This window comes from Marasmius oreades, chromosome 2, assembly GCF_018924745.1.
Source record: "Marasmius oreades isolate 03SP1 chromosome 2, whole genome shotgun sequence".
NCBI lineage: Eukaryota > Fungi > Basidiomycota > Agaricomycetes > Agaricales > Marasmiaceae > Marasmius > Marasmius oreades.
Window position 1 is genome coordinate 2,740,275 of NC_057324.1, and position 17,661 is coordinate 2,757,935.

The 17,661-nt window shown below is 47.7% G+C and overlaps 10 protein-coding genes across 11 annotated transcripts; 6 read left to right on the forward strand and 4 right to left on the reverse strand.

Annotated features, from left to right (window-relative positions):
• Positions 1 to 157: 157 nt before the first annotated feature.
• On the reverse strand, positions 158 to 843 carry E1B28_004636 (uncharacterized protein; the record flags this gene model as incomplete). Its single annotated transcript, XM_043149136.1, has 2 exons — positions 158 to 226; positions 280 to 843. The coding sequence occupies 2 exons, from the start codon at positions 841 to 843 to the stop codon at positions 158 to 160; spliced, it is 633 nt and encodes a 210-aa protein (XP_043013740.1).
• A 383-nt stretch (positions 844 to 1,226) lies between these two features.
• E1B28_004637 (uncharacterized protein) lies at positions 1,227 to 4,488 on the reverse strand (the record flags this gene model as incomplete). The annotated part of the gene is made up of 9 exons (XM_043149137.1): positions 1,227 to 1,933; positions 1,988 to 3,020; positions 3,075 to 3,234; positions 3,289 to 3,530; positions 3,593 to 4,103; positions 4,155 to 4,170; positions 4,221 to 4,233; positions 4,269 to 4,315; positions 4,362 to 4,488. 9 exons carry the CDS (start codon positions 4,486 to 4,488, stop codon positions 1,227 to 1,229), a joined length of 2,856 nt encoding a protein of 951 aa, XP_043013741.1.
• Positions 4,489 to 4,990: 502 nt separating this feature from the next.
• On the forward strand, positions 4,991 to 5,856 carry E1B28_004638 (uncharacterized protein; the record flags this gene model as incomplete). Its single annotated transcript, XM_043149138.1, has 6 exons — positions 4,991 to 5,074; positions 5,121 to 5,294; positions 5,362 to 5,468; positions 5,517 to 5,604; positions 5,653 to 5,780; positions 5,835 to 5,856. The coding sequence occupies 6 exons, from the start codon at positions 4,991 to 4,993 to the stop codon at positions 5,854 to 5,856; spliced, it is 603 nt and encodes a 200-aa protein (XP_043013742.1).
• A 235-nt stretch (positions 5,857 to 6,091) lies between these two features.
• Positions 6,092 to 6,607, forward strand: E1B28_004639 (uncharacterized protein; the record flags this gene model as incomplete). The annotated part of the gene is made up of 1 exon (XM_043149139.1): positions 6,092 to 6,607. One exon carries the CDS (start codon positions 6,092 to 6,094, stop codon positions 6,605 to 6,607), a length of 516 nt encoding a protein of 171 aa, XP_043013743.1.
• A 406-nt stretch (positions 6,608 to 7,013) lies between these two features.
• E1B28_004640 (uncharacterized protein) lies at positions 7,014 to 8,902 on the forward strand (the record flags this gene model as incomplete). The annotated part of the gene is made up of 8 exons (XM_043149140.1): positions 7,014 to 7,233; positions 7,299 to 7,390; positions 7,447 to 7,534; positions 7,614 to 7,685; positions 7,751 to 7,841; positions 7,893 to 8,023; positions 8,073 to 8,128; positions 8,185 to 8,902. Exons 1-8 carry the CDS (start codon positions 7,036 to 7,038, stop codon positions 8,900 to 8,902), a joined length of 1,446 nt encoding a protein of 481 aa, XP_043013744.1. The 5' UTR covers positions 7,014 to 7,035.
• Positions 8,903 to 9,092: 190 nt separating this feature from the next.
• E1B28_004641 (uncharacterized protein) lies at positions 9,093 to 11,919 on the reverse strand (the record flags this gene model as incomplete). The annotated part of the gene is made up of 14 exons (XM_043149141.1): positions 11,750 to 11,919; positions 11,599 to 11,692; positions 11,365 to 11,539; positions 11,206 to 11,304; positions 11,028 to 11,148; positions 10,523 to 10,974; positions 10,417 to 10,455; positions 10,216 to 10,362; positions 9,992 to 10,162; positions 9,872 to 9,932; positions 9,638 to 9,816; positions 9,468 to 9,578; positions 9,309 to 9,393; positions 9,093 to 9,247 (listed from the first exon to the last, which is right to left on the reverse strand). The coding sequence occupies exons 1-14, from the start codon at positions 11,895 to 11,897 to the stop codon at positions 9,093 to 9,095; spliced, it is 2,037 nt and encodes a 678-aa protein (XP_043013745.1). The 5' UTR covers positions 11,898 to 11,919.
• A 144-nt stretch (positions 11,920 to 12,063) lies between these two features.
• E1B28_004642 (uncharacterized protein) lies at positions 12,064 to 13,117 on the forward strand (the record flags this gene model as incomplete). Its single annotated transcript, XM_043149142.1, has 2 exons — positions 12,064 to 12,846; positions 12,905 to 13,117. 2 exons carry the CDS (start codon positions 12,064 to 12,066, stop codon positions 13,115 to 13,117), a joined length of 996 nt encoding a protein of 331 aa, XP_043013746.1.
• Positions 13,118 to 13,614: 497 nt separating this feature from the next.
• Positions 13,615 to 15,073, forward strand: E1B28_004643 (uncharacterized protein; the record flags this gene model as incomplete). The annotated part of the gene is made up of 5 exons (XM_043149143.1): positions 13,615 to 13,702; positions 13,756 to 13,868; positions 13,925 to 14,068; positions 14,125 to 14,310; positions 14,375 to 15,073. The coding sequence occupies 5 exons, from the start codon at positions 13,615 to 13,617 to the stop codon at positions 15,071 to 15,073; spliced, it is 1,230 nt and encodes a 409-aa protein (XP_043013747.1).
• On the reverse strand, positions 15,007 to 16,198 carry E1B28_004644 (uncharacterized protein; the record flags this gene model as incomplete). Of its 2 annotated transcripts, none has more annotated exons than XM_043149145.1 (5): positions 16,070 to 16,198; positions 15,936 to 16,017; positions 15,770 to 15,873; positions 15,536 to 15,721; positions 15,007 to 15,480 (listed from the first exon to the last, which is right to left on the reverse strand). In XM_043149145.1, the coding sequence occupies exons 1-5, from the start codon at positions 16,073 to 16,075 to the stop codon at positions 15,109 to 15,111; spliced, it is 750 nt and encodes a 249-aa protein (XP_043013749.1). In that variant the 5' UTR covers positions 16,076 to 16,198. The 2 variants fall into 2 exon arrangements, with proteins under 2 accessions (XP_043013749.1, XP_043013748.1); XM_043149144.1 differs by having other exon boundaries at positions 15,109 to 15,480; positions 16,074 to 16,198.
• A 13-nt stretch (positions 16,199 to 16,211) lies between these two features.
• On the forward strand, positions 16,212 to 17,626 carry E1B28_004645 (uncharacterized protein). The gene is made up of 7 exons (XM_043149146.1): positions 16,212 to 16,351; positions 16,407 to 16,450; positions 16,510 to 16,903; positions 16,959 to 17,023; positions 17,080 to 17,300; positions 17,353 to 17,421; positions 17,473 to 17,626. Exons 1-7 carry the CDS (start codon positions 16,247 to 16,249, stop codon positions 17,616 to 17,618), a joined length of 1,044 nt encoding a protein of 347 aa, XP_043013750.1. The 5' UTR covers positions 16,212 to 16,246; the 3' UTR covers positions 17,619 to 17,626.
• Positions 17,627 to 17,661: the final 35 nt, after the last annotated feature.

Below are 17,661 nucleotides of genomic sequence, written 5' to 3' on the forward strand. Positions count from 1 at the left end.
ATTATTCACTTATGTAGTCAGAGTTTTGCTTTTACAACCCTTACCTTCCCCACGACAATACGTAGTCGCTGTACCGCTTAAAGCTTAATGTATGCTGTAGTAATCACTATCTCATTGCAGAGTGGGGGGATGACAGCCTTGCATACTGATTGGTAGTCTAGAAGGGAAGCTTTGACGACACACGCTTCGCCGGTTTGAGGGGATTTGGCTTCTTCTTCCTGTGGTACTGCAAACCATCGTCGTCAACGAGCGCTCCGAAAAAGGTTGCGGAAGACTCACAGCTTTGAATCTCCTGACACGTTTGTCCATATCCCGCAACAGCATAGCTCTGTGGTTGAGCCGACGGTCCATCGTCCGCTCCCACTTATGTCCTTTGAACATCCTCTTCTTGCCCGCATACAACGGAACGTGTTGTTCAGCTTCAGGTTTCTCCTTCACCTCGAATTTGCCAACCCAATCCACCTGGAACGCCAGATGCTCTAGTTGTTTGGGAATTTCTCCTGCTTTACTCGACGCTGCTGCTGCTGCAGTCCGAGACCGGAGAATTTCTGCCATAACCTCTGGTTTGTGTAATTTCGGTCCGGGAGGTAAAAGATGTAGACAGTTGGTCTCTTTGGCTTTCTTGATAAGTTCTGCTTGTCGTCGCAGTGAATATTTGGGTGGTGCCCATCGACCGGTTTTTGGATTGCGGTGGGGAAGGAAAGGATTGGCAAGTCGGACGCCTCGAGAAGTGCTTTCTTCGGGAACCGCAGAAAGAGGACCGTTCCTCGCGATGTAGCCAGAGAGTCCTTTCAGCTCAAGTATTCGGAATTTTTCAATAGCCCTGATTGCTGAAATTGACATTGGGGGAGGTGGTGGGGGTACAACCTGCAATGCTGGAACGCGTCCTGCTTAGTAATGCTTTTACTTTAAAAGATTTTTTTTAGGTACAGGAAAGAGCGGAAGAGCGAATATTACTACAATAATGATTCATTATCCACAACTAGTTTACCTCCACCTAGAAGATATCTGCCAAAGTGGACCGCAAATATAAAGTATAACGTAAAAAAAACGGATCATAATAGAGATATACTGTAGTACAACGACAGGCCAGGTGTGGGCGCGTATAACGATACAAATTAGTTGAATAATGTACAAGGTCTTGGCCGGTTATTCGAAGATGAGGGTGCAAGCAAATGCAGAAATAAAAAATTATGTGAATGGAAAACCTAAGCCATCCCCGTCAATCAGCCAAGACCATCATGTCGGTCTGCGTCACCTAAATTAAAAGGAAGATCAGGATTATACTCGAACGACACTGGATCATAACTCTGCCAAAGAGGATCTTGTTCTCCCATGAAATAGTCACCTACTGGGTTACCATCGGGGGGATAGTTGCGTAGAAAGTCTAACCCACGAAACGGTAGGCCAGTTGCCGCGAACGATGTAGATTGGGGCGATGTGGATAGTGAACACAAAGAGCTGTTCACACCTTGCGTCAAGTTATAGTGATAGCTGTCGCGAAAGCCGCTGTCGTTTACGTTACTGAAGGGCATAACAGCGTCAGACGAGGTAGGGGAATAGAACTCTCCATGCCCATTCCACTGCGTCGCGTTTGGGTAGTGGATTGAGCTATTTGGGATTCCAAATTCATAGTCATAACGTGGAGGGGATGGTAGCTGATTAGGAACCAAGTTGGGAGACCCGAAAGTGGCGGTGAATGTATGTGCAGGTACCAACGTTGGACTGGCTTCTTGCGATGGCTCTGAGACATTAGTGACAGGCGAGGGTAGGTGTGCTGACGCAGGCGAGCTATGAGCGCTACCGTTGAGCGCCGGGAGATTGGGAGCTGTTGAAGCAACGGGACTCGAGAGACTGTGGAAATACGGGCCGGCAGTCTCAGTTTCGTCGTCATGACCTCTTCTTCTGGAAGAAGATCTGGCACGAGTGGTATCTGAGATACAAGAGCTGAGTGTTGTACACGAAATAAACGGGAAACCGTCCTTACTATCATGGCGATATGGTGAAACAGCAGCCATACGGCGAGAGGGTCCGGTCCGGTCTCGAGATTCGGTTCTTCTGGAAGATCTGTTCTTCGTCACCCGGTTGTGAATCGCGCTGGCGCTGACATTGCCAAGGGCACGGTGCTCGAGGTCAGCAGGTGCAGCTGTAGGTGGTGGCATCTGCGGGATTTCACCAGCGTTTCGAGCAATGGCTTCGCTCGTGGTACTCGCCAAATCCGAAAGTAACTCCTTGCATTTGCGCGCTCCAGGCCATTGTCCTTCCCAAGACTCTAGAGCGTCAAGAGAAGTCTTGACCTCCTCCATTGCCACATGAGCGGCCCGTGTATCAGGAGAATGCATGGCATAGAGCAAAAGAATAACGGCGGAGCTGAATAAATGTTGAATAAAGAATGCCAAATGATGGGAGGGGGGAACAACGTTCCTCATGGACGGTGCGAGACGAATGCATGAACGGGCAGACGAGACTGCTTTAGCGGTTGATTTAGGTGTCACCAGTTGATCGCTACGTTTGACCGGAATAAAATTTCGATGTAACGTCGTCAAGACAGAGTAGTAATGGCTGCAGAGAACAGCACCCATGGAAACCTGTTCATTGGTCACAGGCTGCGACTTGAAAACAGTCGGTAGGTCATCACACCACTTGGTGAGCTCTGCATCCAATGACTCCACGATTCGTTGCAGTTCGATTTTCCGTTCGGGTTCGAGCTGATCTTTGCAATTATCCAATGCATAGACCTGACGGAGAACGCAACCTGCGATTTGATAGAGTTTCGTGAGGGCAACATAGCCTGTTATGAGAGCGATACGATCGGTGGGCATGGTCGCGCCACTAAAATACTCCGCAAGATTCTCATCGTCCACTTCAACGGGGTCTTCAACATCGCAGTCAGAATCTTCAATCCCTAGAGGTCGACCGAGGGCGAGAGCCAGCATACGATCTAAAGAGTAGACCCCTGCCCATATCTTGCGACGTGTCTCCTTTTCAACAGGGGAGATTGGTAGTCTGCGAGGTGATCGCTACCCCATATATCAGAGCGGGTATGTAAGCGGTATGAGCGGGCGATTACTTACGTGGAGACCGAGATCTTGCCCGGTGCGAACGGCTTGCCCAACGAGGATCCAAGCTTGTGGCAAGCAATTGATGGAACACAAAAACGACGAAAGCAGGAGGAAACATTGAACATGTGCAATCTGCGTTTTTGCGTGACTAATGTACTGCAGGATGAGAGCCCTGTCCCCACATGAGTCGTTAATGATGTCAGTGACAGTTACGATGCCAACTCACCGTTCGTAATATACCATGCCCATTCCACCCTCGTCCGCCCGACCGCTGGCGTCCAGCCTGTCATCCTGAACGAGGTTCGCAGCACATGCAAACACAGCGAAAATTAGAGATATGAGCGCGGTTTGTACGCGATGAACCTCTGGATCATCTTTGTTGTTCATTATGTGTTCATATTGGCGCATGAATTCCGGCTTGTCCAGAACAGGTGTCAAGAAATGAAGTCGTGTAAAGTAGACATTGACCTGCAGGCAAAGAGACTTAAGGATTGCAATTGGGGGCGAAAAAAAAAAAAGCAGGGCCATACCAACTTGTCGGCTAAATCTCGGGGGGGATATTCAACCTCCTCTGGACCAGGAAGAGCCCGTACTTTCCCAAAGAAGACGGAGGCTGGAAAATAGAGCTTATTGATACTAGGGAGGGGCGACATGGGATCTTCTTCCATGGGTGAAATGCGGTGAAGAGGAGAAGAGGTAATCGCGCGGAAGGATTGGATCAAGGACATCGTCGACGATCCGCCTATCCATCGTGAATGACCATACTCGTCTAATGCTAGTTGCCCGAATGATTCACTAACATCGTCTTCAACCTTTACAGGCTTTGGTGATGAGGATGTGCTCTGCCCCTCTTTGTGAGCTATCGGGCGTAAGATCGCAGACGCAGGGCTTGAAAGTTCGGGGGGCAATGTGGTGGTAGTGCTTGAGGATCCAGACGTAGCTGCATTATTCGATCCTGGCCCTATTTGCTCGAGCACTGGTGCGATATGGGAGAACAAGCTCTCCATATGAATAAGGCGAGCCTCGAGTTCCTGTACATAACTACAAACCGTTCAGTTCAAGAAAATTGGGATAAACTGTGTAAAGACCAACTGTCTGCTCAGAGCGGCTTCAAAGATATCAGATAAAAATTTTGGTAGCAACAAAGTATGAACACACCTCTGTCCTTTGTCTGCAGCCAAGTACATTGAGAACCTGAAGCCGTACATTGGGAGCAAGTAGGTTCACAACCATCGCATTTGATCTTCTTCCGCCTGGTAGAATGTTTTCGTTAGGGAATTCATGACACCAGCAACGGACGAATAACGTGCCTGCAACTTTCACAAGCTCTCCACACTCTCCTTCGTTGTAGCTGGATAGGTTTCTGGCCTGCATCGGGAGGAGCGGGTTCTGGATCGGCGCGTTTCTTTTTACTCTGCTGGGTCATGGTGGATTTAGAGGAAGAGAGGTCGTCCTTCGTCATGAGAACGAGCTTATGAGCTATGAGATGATTCAAGACAAGAGCAAACTACCAGTGCTTACGTGAAGTTTATTGGTCCGTTACCCTTATGTAGCAGAGTCCAAAAGGGGTAGTTTCTATCAAAATGTGGAGTTTTGATCGGTCTTTGTCTTGATCGAGGGCATATCGTACCAAAACCTCATGGCAGTGACGAATACCCGAAATGAAAGAATCTACGGTAATAATTTGTTCCCGAGTCTCTTCATGCCCGGCATCGCCTTTCCTCACCTGCGGCTTTACCGAATGGCGTGCTGACGGAAAAGAAAATCAAGACTGATTTATGTACGTTTTCCAATAGGCCGGTCACAATCGTACCAGTTCGAAAGTTTAAGGGGACGTTTCAGGCAAGTTTCAGGTCGAGTCTGTGGCTGTACAACCATTGTTTTGATTTCGTTGAGCAAACAAACTGATCTTTCCTACACCATAAAGTATGACCGAAGTCGACGCTACTCAACCGACCGCAAATGACAGAGCAGAGAATGTTGTTGACGACTCAGAGGAGGCAGAAAGCCAGGTGCGTTGTCAGTTTTACATTCGAGCTAAACTGACCGCTACTGCAGGAAATTATGCTCATGAAGCAACGCGTTGCTGAAATGGAGATGGAGGCCAAAAAACTTCGCGAGTTACAAGCTGCAGCTGAGGTTAACCAGAAAAAAGAACAACCCACGCCCATGGAGACCGACGAGGACAAAAATGAAAATGCCGCTGATAGTCGCAGTGTGTATGTGGGGAACGTCAGTTAACTTGTTACTCAGCCTCTGGTTCTGTTTGACAAATGGGCATATTGCGCTTTTTTATAAGGTCGACTACAGTGCTACGCCTGAAGACATTCAAGCTCACTTTCAGTCTTGTGGAACCATTAACAGAGTAACTATTCTTTGTGACAAATTTACAGGACATCCAAAAGGGTGTGTTGGCCTTGTTTTTCCGCCGTAAAAATGTTCATCTCTCTCTAGTTATGCATATGTGGAATTCGCTGAACCAGAACATGTCGATACTGCACTTGCAATGGATAATTCACTTTTCCATGGCAGGTTGATCAAGGTGTGTGGCCTTCTTTGAGAACTAGGATTGTGTGTTTATTCCCACCAGGTCACCGCGAAAAGGACTAATATACCTGGCTTCAATCGGGGACGGGGCAGGGGTGGCTATAGAGGTGGCTACAGAGGTGGACACCGGGGTGCCAGTTCTGGTTATAATCCATATCGGGCGCGTGGAAGGTATGTTGTTCTTGCCCTTTCTTTCAATTTTACTGACGAAGGTTCTCCTGACAGAGGTCGCGGAAGAGGATACTAATAGTGACTTGATTTCTGAACAGACAGCCTCTTGATAGGCGTTTCTGCCTCCCTTTTTTCTACTTTTTTCCTTTTATGTATGGTAATTCAACTAGCATCACTTATACATACACCTAGCCACATATTGTAATGATACCATTCCTCAAGAACTTATCAGTTTTGGTAGTTTATTACCGCATGAGGCGCGTGTGAACTTGAATCTGAATCTCTTTGTCCCTTCCTAGAACTATCCCTTCATGTTGTCCATTCTTCTGACGAGGTCAATGCGGTCAATGACTACAGCGGCGACCTCTTTTAAGCCGTATCCTTTCTCGAAAACCGCTATCATTCATCCGGATCTTCGTGTCACACCCTCAGCACCCCTTCTCAAGGGCAAGGGTTTAATGCCCTACCTAATCAGAAATCTCCCAACGCCTGAAAAACAATCTATATTACATGACCTATTCTCCAGACGTTCTCCGAACTGCCTGTACTCTGGGTCTGTGGTTAGTGTCTCCCTAGAACACGCACCTTTCCTTTTCACCGGGGTCATACTATCTATAAGACGACGAGGCCCAGACACATCGTTCGTTCTGCGCAATGTCATACAGCGTACCGGAGTAGAAATGCAAATTTTCGTCAACTCTCCCCATGTCAAGAGCATCAAACTCTTGCAAAAACCACCAAAAGGAAGGGTGAGGAGGGCGAAATTGTTCTATCTGAGGGATTCTCCGGAGAAAATGAGCGAGCTTGCTAGTGGAAAGAAGAAGTAAAAAATCGAGTTCGGGCAGGTTGGTGAGCCTCTCTAGTCGCTCAGAAAGTATCAAGGGGAGCTCAACTTTGTTCTGGATGTTCTCGTTGCACAGAGACCAGCTATCACCATGTGTTCACACATCATCCCCTCCCAACTACCCCTCCAAAGTCCTGTAGGACCTGGATTTAGTCAATGATAGCTTTCATGCAGGTTTGGAACCGAAAGGGAAGTTTGGGAAGTCTTGACATCATTTAGTGTAAGATAGCGATAATAACAGGAATGGCGCAGGATGAGACTAGAGTTTAACGCTACGAGAGAAGTAACTTATTACACCCCGTCCCATGCAGCAGTGCATATGAGAAATGATTCATGAGTAACCTTGACGTTGTAGAGGCCGTCACCGCGTGCACCGAATTGTCATTGAACAATCCTTGCCCTTGTATTGTCATGGCTCCTGGCCGACCACGCTCCCTGCGTAGTTTTGCATTCGGTTCTTCCAAACGAAACCCTTCTCCAGATGCCCGCAGTCCATCACCGACGTTTTCAGAAACAACCAATATCTCTGGCATGAATTTCGGGGCAAACGGTCCAACGAAGATCATTACAAGGGCAAACTTGAAAGCTAGTCTACAGGCTTATGAACGAGTGAAGCTTCTCTCCTAAACTCACGCCGACATTTGCATTTGAGCTGAATATTCCTGTGTTTGTAGCTGATGGATACGTGTAGTGAATACCGACAAGCACTCATCGGGCTATCGAGAGCAACAGCTGCTTTTGCAGATGCAATGGGAGATTGTAGCGGGTTTGTATTATCACTCTTGTTTCCAGAACAATATATCTTAAATTGTCTCAACCTAGCTTGAAGGGTCCGTCGTACGAGACAGGGACTCGTTTACAAGCTGCATCTGGCCTTCATCACCTCATAGGGAATCATTACCATGTGCTGGTGGGTTCACGAGTCCCCTGTTCGCCGGAATTTATTCATTCATTGACATTGTTCCTCTTTGTGTTCCTACTCTATATAGGCCGCAACGCTAGACACAAACTTTGAGAAGCCCTTGCGACAACATCTAGAAACGTATCGTACAATTGTCAATGTGCGTTCCGTCAGCTCGTTCCCAGTCATATTCTGATAGAACGTCACGTTATTCAAATCCGGCAGGAACGTTCCGCATCCTATGAACGAGCATTGAAGGAACGAAGTGATATCATTCGACAAACTGAACAAGGGAATCTGAATCGGAAGGCCAGAAGTAAGTCATCCGAGGTTTACGTGTGTAGATATCAGTTACAATATGCTCCAGATCTTCAAAGTTTTCGAGAAGCATTAGCGGTGTTGCAACGACAGGTGGACGAACTAGACGAGCTGAAGGTTGCACATTATCATGAGATCATTGAACACGAAGAGCAAGTGTGGGATGTAGTGCAAGGCAAGGTAGGTCTCAGATTAGTGGTGGTCATATTGGTGCTTATCTATACCCCAGGTGTGCTTGGTCGTTCGTTCAACCTTGGACGTCTACGACAAATTCACCTCCAAAGCGTACGTTGTCTGTCAGGTGTCAATCATGGATCGAGAGTATTGACCTTGCTAGGTAGTTCTGACCCGGTCATTGAACCTATGCTTCAAACAGTCCCAGACCCATTCGACTCCTACGGAATGTCGCAGTCGGAGGATCAGATATTTAGCATCTTACCTCCACTGTCTATTATGCCCTCTGTTCCCTCCTCTACATCCACAACTACACCTCTAACGAGAACGCCAGAATTGGAACAACTTGACAGTTTTCCTGCTTCTGCTAGTAGTGGAAGTTGGATCCCCGATAACCCAAACACCATCGTGTTTCCCACTGAGTCCGCAGAATGGGCCGATGTTCCTTCACCTCCCTCGTCCTCCTCCCCACGAGCGGCTTCTCCGACTGGTCACACAACTCGACGGCACTCCACTCCTGGTGCTATGCCCGGTCATCCGCGCCGTAAATCCGAATCGAAGTTACGGAGTGTTCTTGCCGTGATTGACGAAACTCGCGGGCGAAACCGTAGCAGTAGCAAAAGTCAAGACGACCCTTCTCCGACCTACGACCGCCCGAGCACCGACAATAATGTTGGGTTGATACAGCCGCAACCTCAGAAGCGTCCTAGCTTTAGCTGGAGTTCACCCTTTTCTTACGGGGCATCAGCTGATGACCCACTTCATGATGATACAACTCCTCGCAATTCGACAGCCATTAACGATAGTCCTCCTCTTGTTGGAGAAGTGAAGGATGATCAAACTATACGGGAGACCAACTACGAACCGGTACCTCCTGCGACGTGATTCATATCAAACACTATCTTAACAGTAACTAGTTGGTGGGGGGTTTCGCATACAGATATTTGTGTACCTTATGAGCTTCCCTAAGTTCTCTGCTATTGTGTCCTCTACATCAGTATCGCATGACTTAGTATGTATGTCAAAGCGTGGGAAACAGCGGATAGGTTACATGCATGTATTGAGAACTCGAAATTCATCGAGGTTTAATACCGTACTGTTTCAATACATCGGCGGCGACTCCTGCAGGACTCTTGAATAGCAAATCGGTCCCGACGCTAGTCTTGGGAAAGGCGATGACGTCGCGAATAGATGCAGTTTTACAGAGTATTGACATGAGCCTGTCAAAGCCTAAGGGAAGATATCACTCGTCCCAGGAGCAGGGTTCTCAATTGATACGAGGTTTACATACCTAGGGCTATTCCCCCGTGGGGCGGGGCACCGCAACGAAGTGCATGTAATAACTGTTCAAATGGCGCTTTCTCTTGTTCGTTCAACTGCGAGAGAGTGGTATTAATTGATGAAAGGGCTAGAGGTTGGTAACCAGGGGGAGAGAACAGTTTATTCACACCTGAAGAATGTTGGTAAAGATATGATTCTGCATGTTGGCATCGTGTACCCGCACAGAACCCCCTCCTATTTCGACTCCGTTTAGCACGAGATCATAATGCTGACCTCGGACCTGGAGTAAAATAAAACAGTCAGCAGTTTATAGGTCTAGTGATGCCGAGAGATACTCACAGCCTCTACCTCTCCTCCATAAAGAGCTGCGACGTCTTGCCACAGGGGAGCGGTAAAAGGATGGTGTGTACTGGTCCAGCGTCCTTTTGCGAATACTTCTTTATCGTCGTCCGAGCGAGTGAAGAGAGGAAATTCCGTTATCCATAGGAAATGAGGTTTTTCTGGGAGAGTAATATGACCTTGGAGTGAAATCATTGTGAGGGTTCAGAAGATAAACAAACTCTAAATTCTTACCCTTGGCAAGCGCATACTCGAGAAGTTGAAGGCGTTGTCGCCCGAGCGCTGTCGATCCGCCCTAAAAGTCGGAATTAAGTAATCAGACAGTAAGAAAATGTGGAGAAGGAAGAGATGTACCTTCGACATCTTGGATCGCTTAGCCAACCATACAGTATCACCAGGTTTGAGTTTGAGTTTCCTATTAACATTCGTGAATTCAATATCTCCTTTGGCTGGAGATGAGCTATCCAATATGTTGCTTCGCAGAGGCCAATCCGAATGATTCTGCTCGGTGACAATGATAAGTTCCTACGATATATGTTGTTAAGCGGCGAGGACACTAGCAAAATCAGTGTCCATACTGCAGCAGGATCGCGTTCACAGTTGCGAGAGGCTTCTACAAATTCCGGTGAATGCGATTGGCTGACGACAAAACACTCCAGGATTTCATTGCTTTGGTGGAAAGTGTTTTGCCGTTCAGCAGGAAGCTCTCGAGTAATGTCAGTGATCTGTGAATCTCGCTCAGCTGATAAGAAGCTGATTTCACACTGAGAGATACGGACATGGAGACCGAAACGCGTATCCGGTTTATCAGAACCAAACTGAAGGACAAGAAGCATTCGCCGTGAGCAGCACGACAACCACGGAGGTGAGTAAACGAAAACTCACACGCGACATGGCTTCACGATATGTCATCACTTGGAATTGATGTGGGAGTTCCACATTTTCGACTTCTTTCCATATCCTTTTGATCATTGACTCAACGACTGTACGAACTTGAGAGGCCCCGATGCGCCAATCACGAGGCCATGAAGATTTTAGGTCGTTTTTCGAGTTCTCGCCACCCCACGATACATATGCCATTTCCAAATCGATTTGAGTGAATTCTGGCTGCCGGTCTTTGCGACCGTCTTCGTCCCTGAAGCATTTCGCTATTTGAAAATAGCGGTCGACCGCTCCCGCAGCTATGAGGAGTTGTTTTGGTTGTTGGGGAGATTGTTGCAACGCGTAAAAGGCAGGAGAATTTGATGCGAGGTTGTTTGTTCGAGTTGGGACTAAGAACTCGCGGGCGCCTTCTACAGAGGACCGAAGAAGAATCGGAGTTTCCACCTCCACGAAACCTGTAAACGAGAGAAACAAAAAACAGCTATGTAGAATACCATAATTGCATTACCTTCATCGTAAAGAAAGTTTCTGACCGAGTGTGCGACCTTACTCCGTTTTGCGAGGTTTTCCGTGAGGACTGACCTACGAAGATCGAGGTGACGGTACTTCAGTCTCAACTCTTCATTGGGCTTCTAGGGTCAGCACACCGGGTTTAAATCTGATACGAACAAAAGAAAGTGACATACAAGATTATAGGGATTTGATGGTAGAAATGGCATGGCCGGATCGGCAGGGTTCAATAGAATAAAACTTTCCACTTGAACATCAATCTCGCCCGTCGTACCCTGTTGATGGAAAGGGTTGTCATGAATTGGACAGATGGCTGTAATCACAAAAGGACTAACAGACCGTCGGGCACTGGGAGGCCTTAAAAGGACCCTTCCCTGTATCAAGACAGAAGATTCGACGGGAACATGCTTGAGAGCTTGTAGCTCGGGCTTAGGGTCGGAACGGCTGAGAACGAGTTGGACAGTTCCGGAAGAATCTTTGAGGGGGAAAAAAGAGACAAGTTTCCCTTGACTTGAAGGAACTGAGTTGACACGACTCCCGGTTGTCAAATGGGGTTGAAATATAATCACCGCTCTGGAAGGAGCCAGCCAGTTAGAACGACACGGGAACCAACGTCACGAGTAGAAAGTGTGCCACAGGTATGCGTCCGGGCGGGGAAGGGAGCTGAAACCAGACAAGAGTTGATAATCACTTAGTCGAAGCCAATGATAGGATGCTGACCAGAATGGGGGGTTAAGGATATTGGTAGGTTTGGACGCGAGCTAGAATGGTTTAATCTTGATGGTCTGTAGGATATGAAGGATGTAACGCGAACACGGGGGAATACGAGATGCGAGGGGGTGCAAACACGCAAGAACGCGTGCCGCATGGGAGGGAGGAGGCAAAGGCAGTGAAGGCTGACTAAGCATCTGCGAGCACAGCGAGGAAGAAGTGAGCAACTGGACATCTGGACAAGCCTACCTGCTCCCCGTATCAGTTGTCATATATAACTCCCCTCTCAGTATGCATATGCATTCTTCTCAGCCACTCTATCAATGTCCCTCCAGTCTCTTCCCCAAGAGCTGCTCGACAACGTCTCTCAGTTCCTCCATCCCCAAGACCTTGCACGTTTACTAAGAACTTGTTCCCAGTGTCTATACCCAGCACACCGGGCTCTATACCGCCACCTCTCCATCTCCTCAGCCTCTCATAACCTGACCGCTCTTGTCACCATCGTCAAAAAGCCTCACCTAGCTCGCCATGTCAAGTCTTTTTCCATCGAGTTGGACTCTGGAGCCACTGTTCTACGGTCTTATTACCGGAGCCTCTCCTTTGCGTTGGGACTCATGACCGGCTTGGGCTCATTGCGCCTCGCTATTGATCCAGATTCAAGCTGGGTTCTAGCTGGCGTTCACCCAGCATCCTTAACGCGTTTCTCCTCTTCATTTCCACTCGACCACCACGTTACAGAGTTTCTTCAAGGCACTCCTGCACTTATCGAACTCGAATTGGATTCTCCTCATGTCTTCCACACCTACCCATTCTCTTCTTCCCTCCAAATACTCCCGAATCTCGAACAGTTCAGTGGCTCATGCGAAGCTGCCGAGGCAATTGTACCTGGTCGGCCAGTCCATAGTGTCCAGCTCAGCACCGGAGATGTCGACGAAAACGTGGTAGACCAGCTGGCGTTGTCCTCCACCAACATAGTTATTTTAATGGCCACGAGCTCCTTGCCAGCCCCGCGATTGCTCCGTCTGCTCTCCCGTCGTATGCAACATCTTGTGTACTTGCGTATGATGACAACGTACACTCTCAACGATGTTCCTAATGGAGATGTTGTGAGTGTGCTCCTACCTTTCTTCCCTTAAACATATTCTCAACGTTCTCTTTTTCTAGAACTTTTATGAGTCAGTAGGCGAGGCATTGTCAGATTTGCCTGACTTGCAAGCCTTTGAGCTTTGCGGAATGCACTGGGGCTCTCTCAAGAAACATGAAAAAGACGACCACGAAAAACCCGTTTGGCAGGCTCAACCCTTGAACGTTTCAGAGTTCAGTGTTGATGAGAGCTTTGACACCGAAATTTATTCGGACCTTTTTCTTGGATTGTAGAGTTAAAACCTCACTCCCAGGGTCGACAGTAGAAAAGTTTGAAGTACTTTACGCAATCGTATTCTCGGAATAATTATATTTGGCAGTGATTATTTCCTCGGCCTTTGGAAAGGTGTGATCGTGACAATCTTCGCTAGAAGTTCTATCACGTCACATTCGTCAGAGTGTGCTTTACTCGAAACTGATGAGCAAGAGGACACCCAACGAAAATGAGAGCAAGCTGCATCAAGCTGCTCTTGGCTCTTCGAGCAAGGCAAACCACTCCCAATTCGATGTAGGAAGCTGGAGGCTCACGGTTGTCACAGGAACTTAGTGCAAGAAAGTGCGAAAGTATTGTTGCCGACCCCAAAGCACGTCAAGACGCCCTCAATTTCCTTCTCGGGGTTGGTCTCTTCAAATCTTTGACGGATAAAAAAGGTTCTTTGGTTTTCAGAGCGGTTAGCAAGGAGGAACTTCGACAGTGCGTTTGAACTCTCAGAGGTTGTGGCCGCCTGTCTATGCAGCTTATCGCCCATGACAGATCGAAAGACCTAACAGGGGAGGAGGAAATTGTCTTGGGGCATATACGAGCTTCACATAATGAAGGTGCAGTTTGCGTTCAGTTATGATTCTCGAAAATTTCATTCCTTTCAATTCAGGCATTTGGACAAAACACTTGAAGGCTAAAACTAACCTCCATCAGACCGTTCTCGATCGATGCCTGAAAACCCTGCAGCAGAAGAAGCTGATAAAGAAAGTCCAATCAGTGCAGGTGTGTGTTTACCACCTGTTTAGAGTCAACCACTCACGCTAACCCTTTCCATGCAGCATCCTACGCGGAAAATTTTTATGCTCGAAGGCTTGGAACCATCTATAGCGCTCACAGGTGGTCCTTGGTATACCGATAATGAACTTGATACAGAGTTTATCGAGACGCTGACCAAGGCATGCTCCAGAATCGTGCAAGAGAAGGCATGTATTCCGCGGCAAAGCCTGGCATTGCTATTTAATTGAACCACCCACACTAGAGCTCCCCAAAACGCCGATCAAATAATGAACGTGCACTTTACCCGATATCGAAGGTGTCACAGTATCCAACTGCGGAATATGTTCAGAAGAAGTTACGAGAAGCACGTATCACTCCAACAGAGTTGTCGGTCGAACATGTCGAGATGCTTTTAAATGTATTGATCCTGGACGGTGAGATCGAAAAGGTTGCGTTGTCCATCAACTTTCCCCCCCTTTGCTCCATAATTAACATAAATCTCACTCCTCCAGCTCCCTGCTTTTGGTAGCACAATGTGGGATACAAGCGCCTTGGATGATGAAGACTCGGCGGAGGAATCCCATCCAAAAAAGAAGAAACGAAAGCGGCGCCATTCCGATTCAGAATTTGATCGCGAACGGAGCCGACGAAAGGCAAAAAAGAAGAAAAAATATGTATCTGAATTCGACTCTACGTCTTCCGACTCGGATGCTGTAACAAAAACTAAAGGCAAACGTAGGCGGTCCAAGGAAGATTCGGATTCCGACGTTCCAAAGTCGAAGAAGAAGGCGAAGAAGAGACGCGATGATTCTGAATCAGACTCAGAAAGTAGCGAAGAAGTTTCGTCAAAACACCAAAAAAAGAGAAAGAGTAGGAAATCTAGAGACACCTCGGATGATGAATCGTCGTCATCGAGTTCAGAGGACGAGAAGAGGCCACGATCGCGATCAAAGTCGACCAAAAAATCCCCGCCGCCCCCAGCTTTCTCTCTGGAGGATTACGATGAGAGTAGAAACTTGGGCGGTGTGTACAGAGCTGTTCGGCAGGAACGTCTAGACTTGGGGTGGTCTCAAGCGCCATGTAGTGTATGTCCAACGTTCGAGTTTTGCAAAGAAGATGGACCAGTCAACCCAAGGGATTGCGTCTATTACGGGGATTGGCTATTGGGTGGCACGGTGGCGGCTATAGAGGATGCTGTATTAGACCACTGATTGCCAACGGACCGTGTTTTCCATGATTGTATGACCTAGCTTAATTCTTGTATTGCCCGCTCCAAGAACATGACAGCAGTCATAGATTGAAGCCATTCCTTCGGTTCGTTCTCAGAGACCACCACAGTCGCTATATCCCCGATATGCTCTGCCACAACACCAACATTCAGCCCATCGATTACTCTCATCTCGAACTTGGTAAATCTCCATCCCAAAGGCACTTCCCCGTCAACTCTGACACTATCCGCCGCAATGTCAAATTCCACGCGGCTGAAGTCAAAGCCAAGCCCGAGTCCGAGGGCCTTGGTATAAGCCTCCTTCAGCGTCCATATCCAGAAAAATCTTTTCAGACCGTCCTCTTTGGAAACGGTCGGGCTAAGTAGAGAGATTCTTTCCAGCGGAGTCAGCTGGGAGGTGTCTTTAAACAAAAATTTTGGCGACAAATGAATAGATTGTACGCACCTGGTCCTGAAAGATATTTATGAACGAGGTGTACGTGTCCTGACGGGAAGACATCTGGACTTTCATCACGTCAACCCCGAGACTGAAGGAGGGTGGATTCGTCTTTCCAGGAGCGAAGGCCATGACCACGAGATTGTTGTCGTGAGAGATATTGTATGCCAGTGGTGGGTCTATTCCAGGCGTTGTCTAACAAAATAACAGTAACATGACAGGAACAGCAACATTCGTACATACGATGTAGGGCTTTCCAACTGAGGTAGTGCCGAATGACATTTTGTTGGATGCAATTCCTTTCTCTTTCAGGAGCACTCTAGGCAAAAGACGTGAAATAAGACCACCTTTGAGAAAGAATGATTCCTTGTATGTTGCAGTTTGAAGCAGTAATGTAGCGATTGCTCACGACAAGCATCCTCCCTTCGATAGAATTTCTTGATTCTAATGGCGCTTTCTTGATCAACTAGTTGAAGACCTTTCTGGTATATCTATGGTAGCCCGAATTGCAGCGGGATGCTAAGAATAAAGAGAATTACCAACCCACATCCTCAGTAAAAAGAGAAGGATCGTATACGACTGCCCAGGCTTGCATGGCAATGGAAGAGAGCGTGCGAGCTTCCAGATAAGATAAGGCTGATAAGGGATCTTGATCAAGATTCTCACTGTTCGATTCATCAGTTTGCCTCTGCGTCTCAAGTTCACTGCAAGCAGACTATCATGGGGAACATTCCACTTTTTATAACTCTGGGCATGTTCATCATCGATCAATTCGAATTCTTGGATGAGGAGGGTAATGCAACAGAACGACCATCAAAGAGTGAGGTACGTCTGCCCCATCTGTGCCATTGTATTAACTTTTCTGAGTTCATCAGCATAGATCGGCGGTGGTGGAACCTATGCCGTGGTGGGGGCTCGCGTTTGGTTAGATTCGCCGTGATATTCTTTTTTCACCTCGTCCGACAACAGTCCTTAAACCTCAGGTTACCGCCCGGGCAGGTCGGTATGATTGTGGACCGGGGACCAGATTTTCCTCCTTCTATGCAAAAAACACTTGAAGATTACGGGCAAGACATGTGGCTGTTTCGTGACCGTACAGACACAGAAACGACAAGGGCGTTGAATAGTTACAGGGGAGAGCACAGAAGGTCATCCATCTCGTTCGTGGTCCTTTTAGAGGCGTCCTTGATATTTCACAGCAGCTTCAAGTACCTGACCCCTCGCTTACGCATAACCCCTCAAGACCTGCACCAAACCAAATATGCTCGACCAAAAATACTTCATTTCATTTGTTCTCCGACTAGGGCGTCCGTCATCTTGACCGAGGTGCGCGACGCCCAAGACTGGAAACCAATAGCGATTTACGAGCCTATACCCGTAAGTCATCGGTCAATAACCCGGAGACGTTATCTATACCGATAGGGCTCCCAAGGATAGATGTATACCTGAAGAGCTTCCAGCTTTGGTAGCGATTTTACCGCAGATCTCAATTTTAAGGTGAGCGCCACTGACGTATCATCTATTTCTATTTCTATTTCTGGCCTTTGTTCCAGCCCCAATGCCGAAGAAGCCCTTTCCTTACTATCTATCTCTCTTCCCCCAATACCGTCAATAATCGAACAAGTCGCGGACACATTCCTGAAACTTGGGGTGAAGGATGCCGTTGTTATTCGAAGTGGCAGTCTAGGTGCCTATGTGCTGACACACCAGAGGGGCGGGAAATGGATCCCTGCTTTCTGGGGTGAAGATGCGAAGGAAATTGTAGACGTTACAGGTGAGCCTTTTCTCTCCCGAGTCTTTCTGAGGTCATAATATGTCAATATTAGGTGCCGGTAACAGCTTCTTAGGTGGATTAGGAGCAGGGCTTCACATTGCCGACGGAGACGTCTACGAGGGTATGCGCTTCAAACTGCTATACGCCCGTCAATACACTCATCGATCACTAGCGTCTTTGTATGGTGCCGTGTCTGCGTCGTTCGCTATCCAGCAAGGAGGATTACCGACCTTGACCAATAGGGAGGGTTCATGGAATCAGGACTTCCCTGCCCGACGACTTGAGGCGTTGAAAAAACGGTGTACTTTAGAAGAATAGAGCAGATATTGTACAAGGTGATATGATACTACGAGTTCCAAAC

What these genes read in the sequence shown, in the direction of transcription:
- E1B28_004645 (XM_043149146.1), top strand. Translation starts at nt 16,247, where the DNA reads ATGGGGAACATTCCACTTTTTATAACTCTGGGCATGTTCATCATCGAT. An exon ending in CGATTTACGAGCCTATACCC is followed by an intron (nt 16,904 to 16,958) that starts GTAAGTCATCGG and finishes AGGGCTCCCAAG; the next exon opens with GATAGATGTATACCTGAAGA. An exon ending in CGACGGAGACGTCTACGAGG is followed by an intron (nt 17,422 to 17,472) that starts GTATGCGCTTCA and finishes ATCGATCACTAG; the next exon opens with CGTCTTTGTATGGTGCCGTG.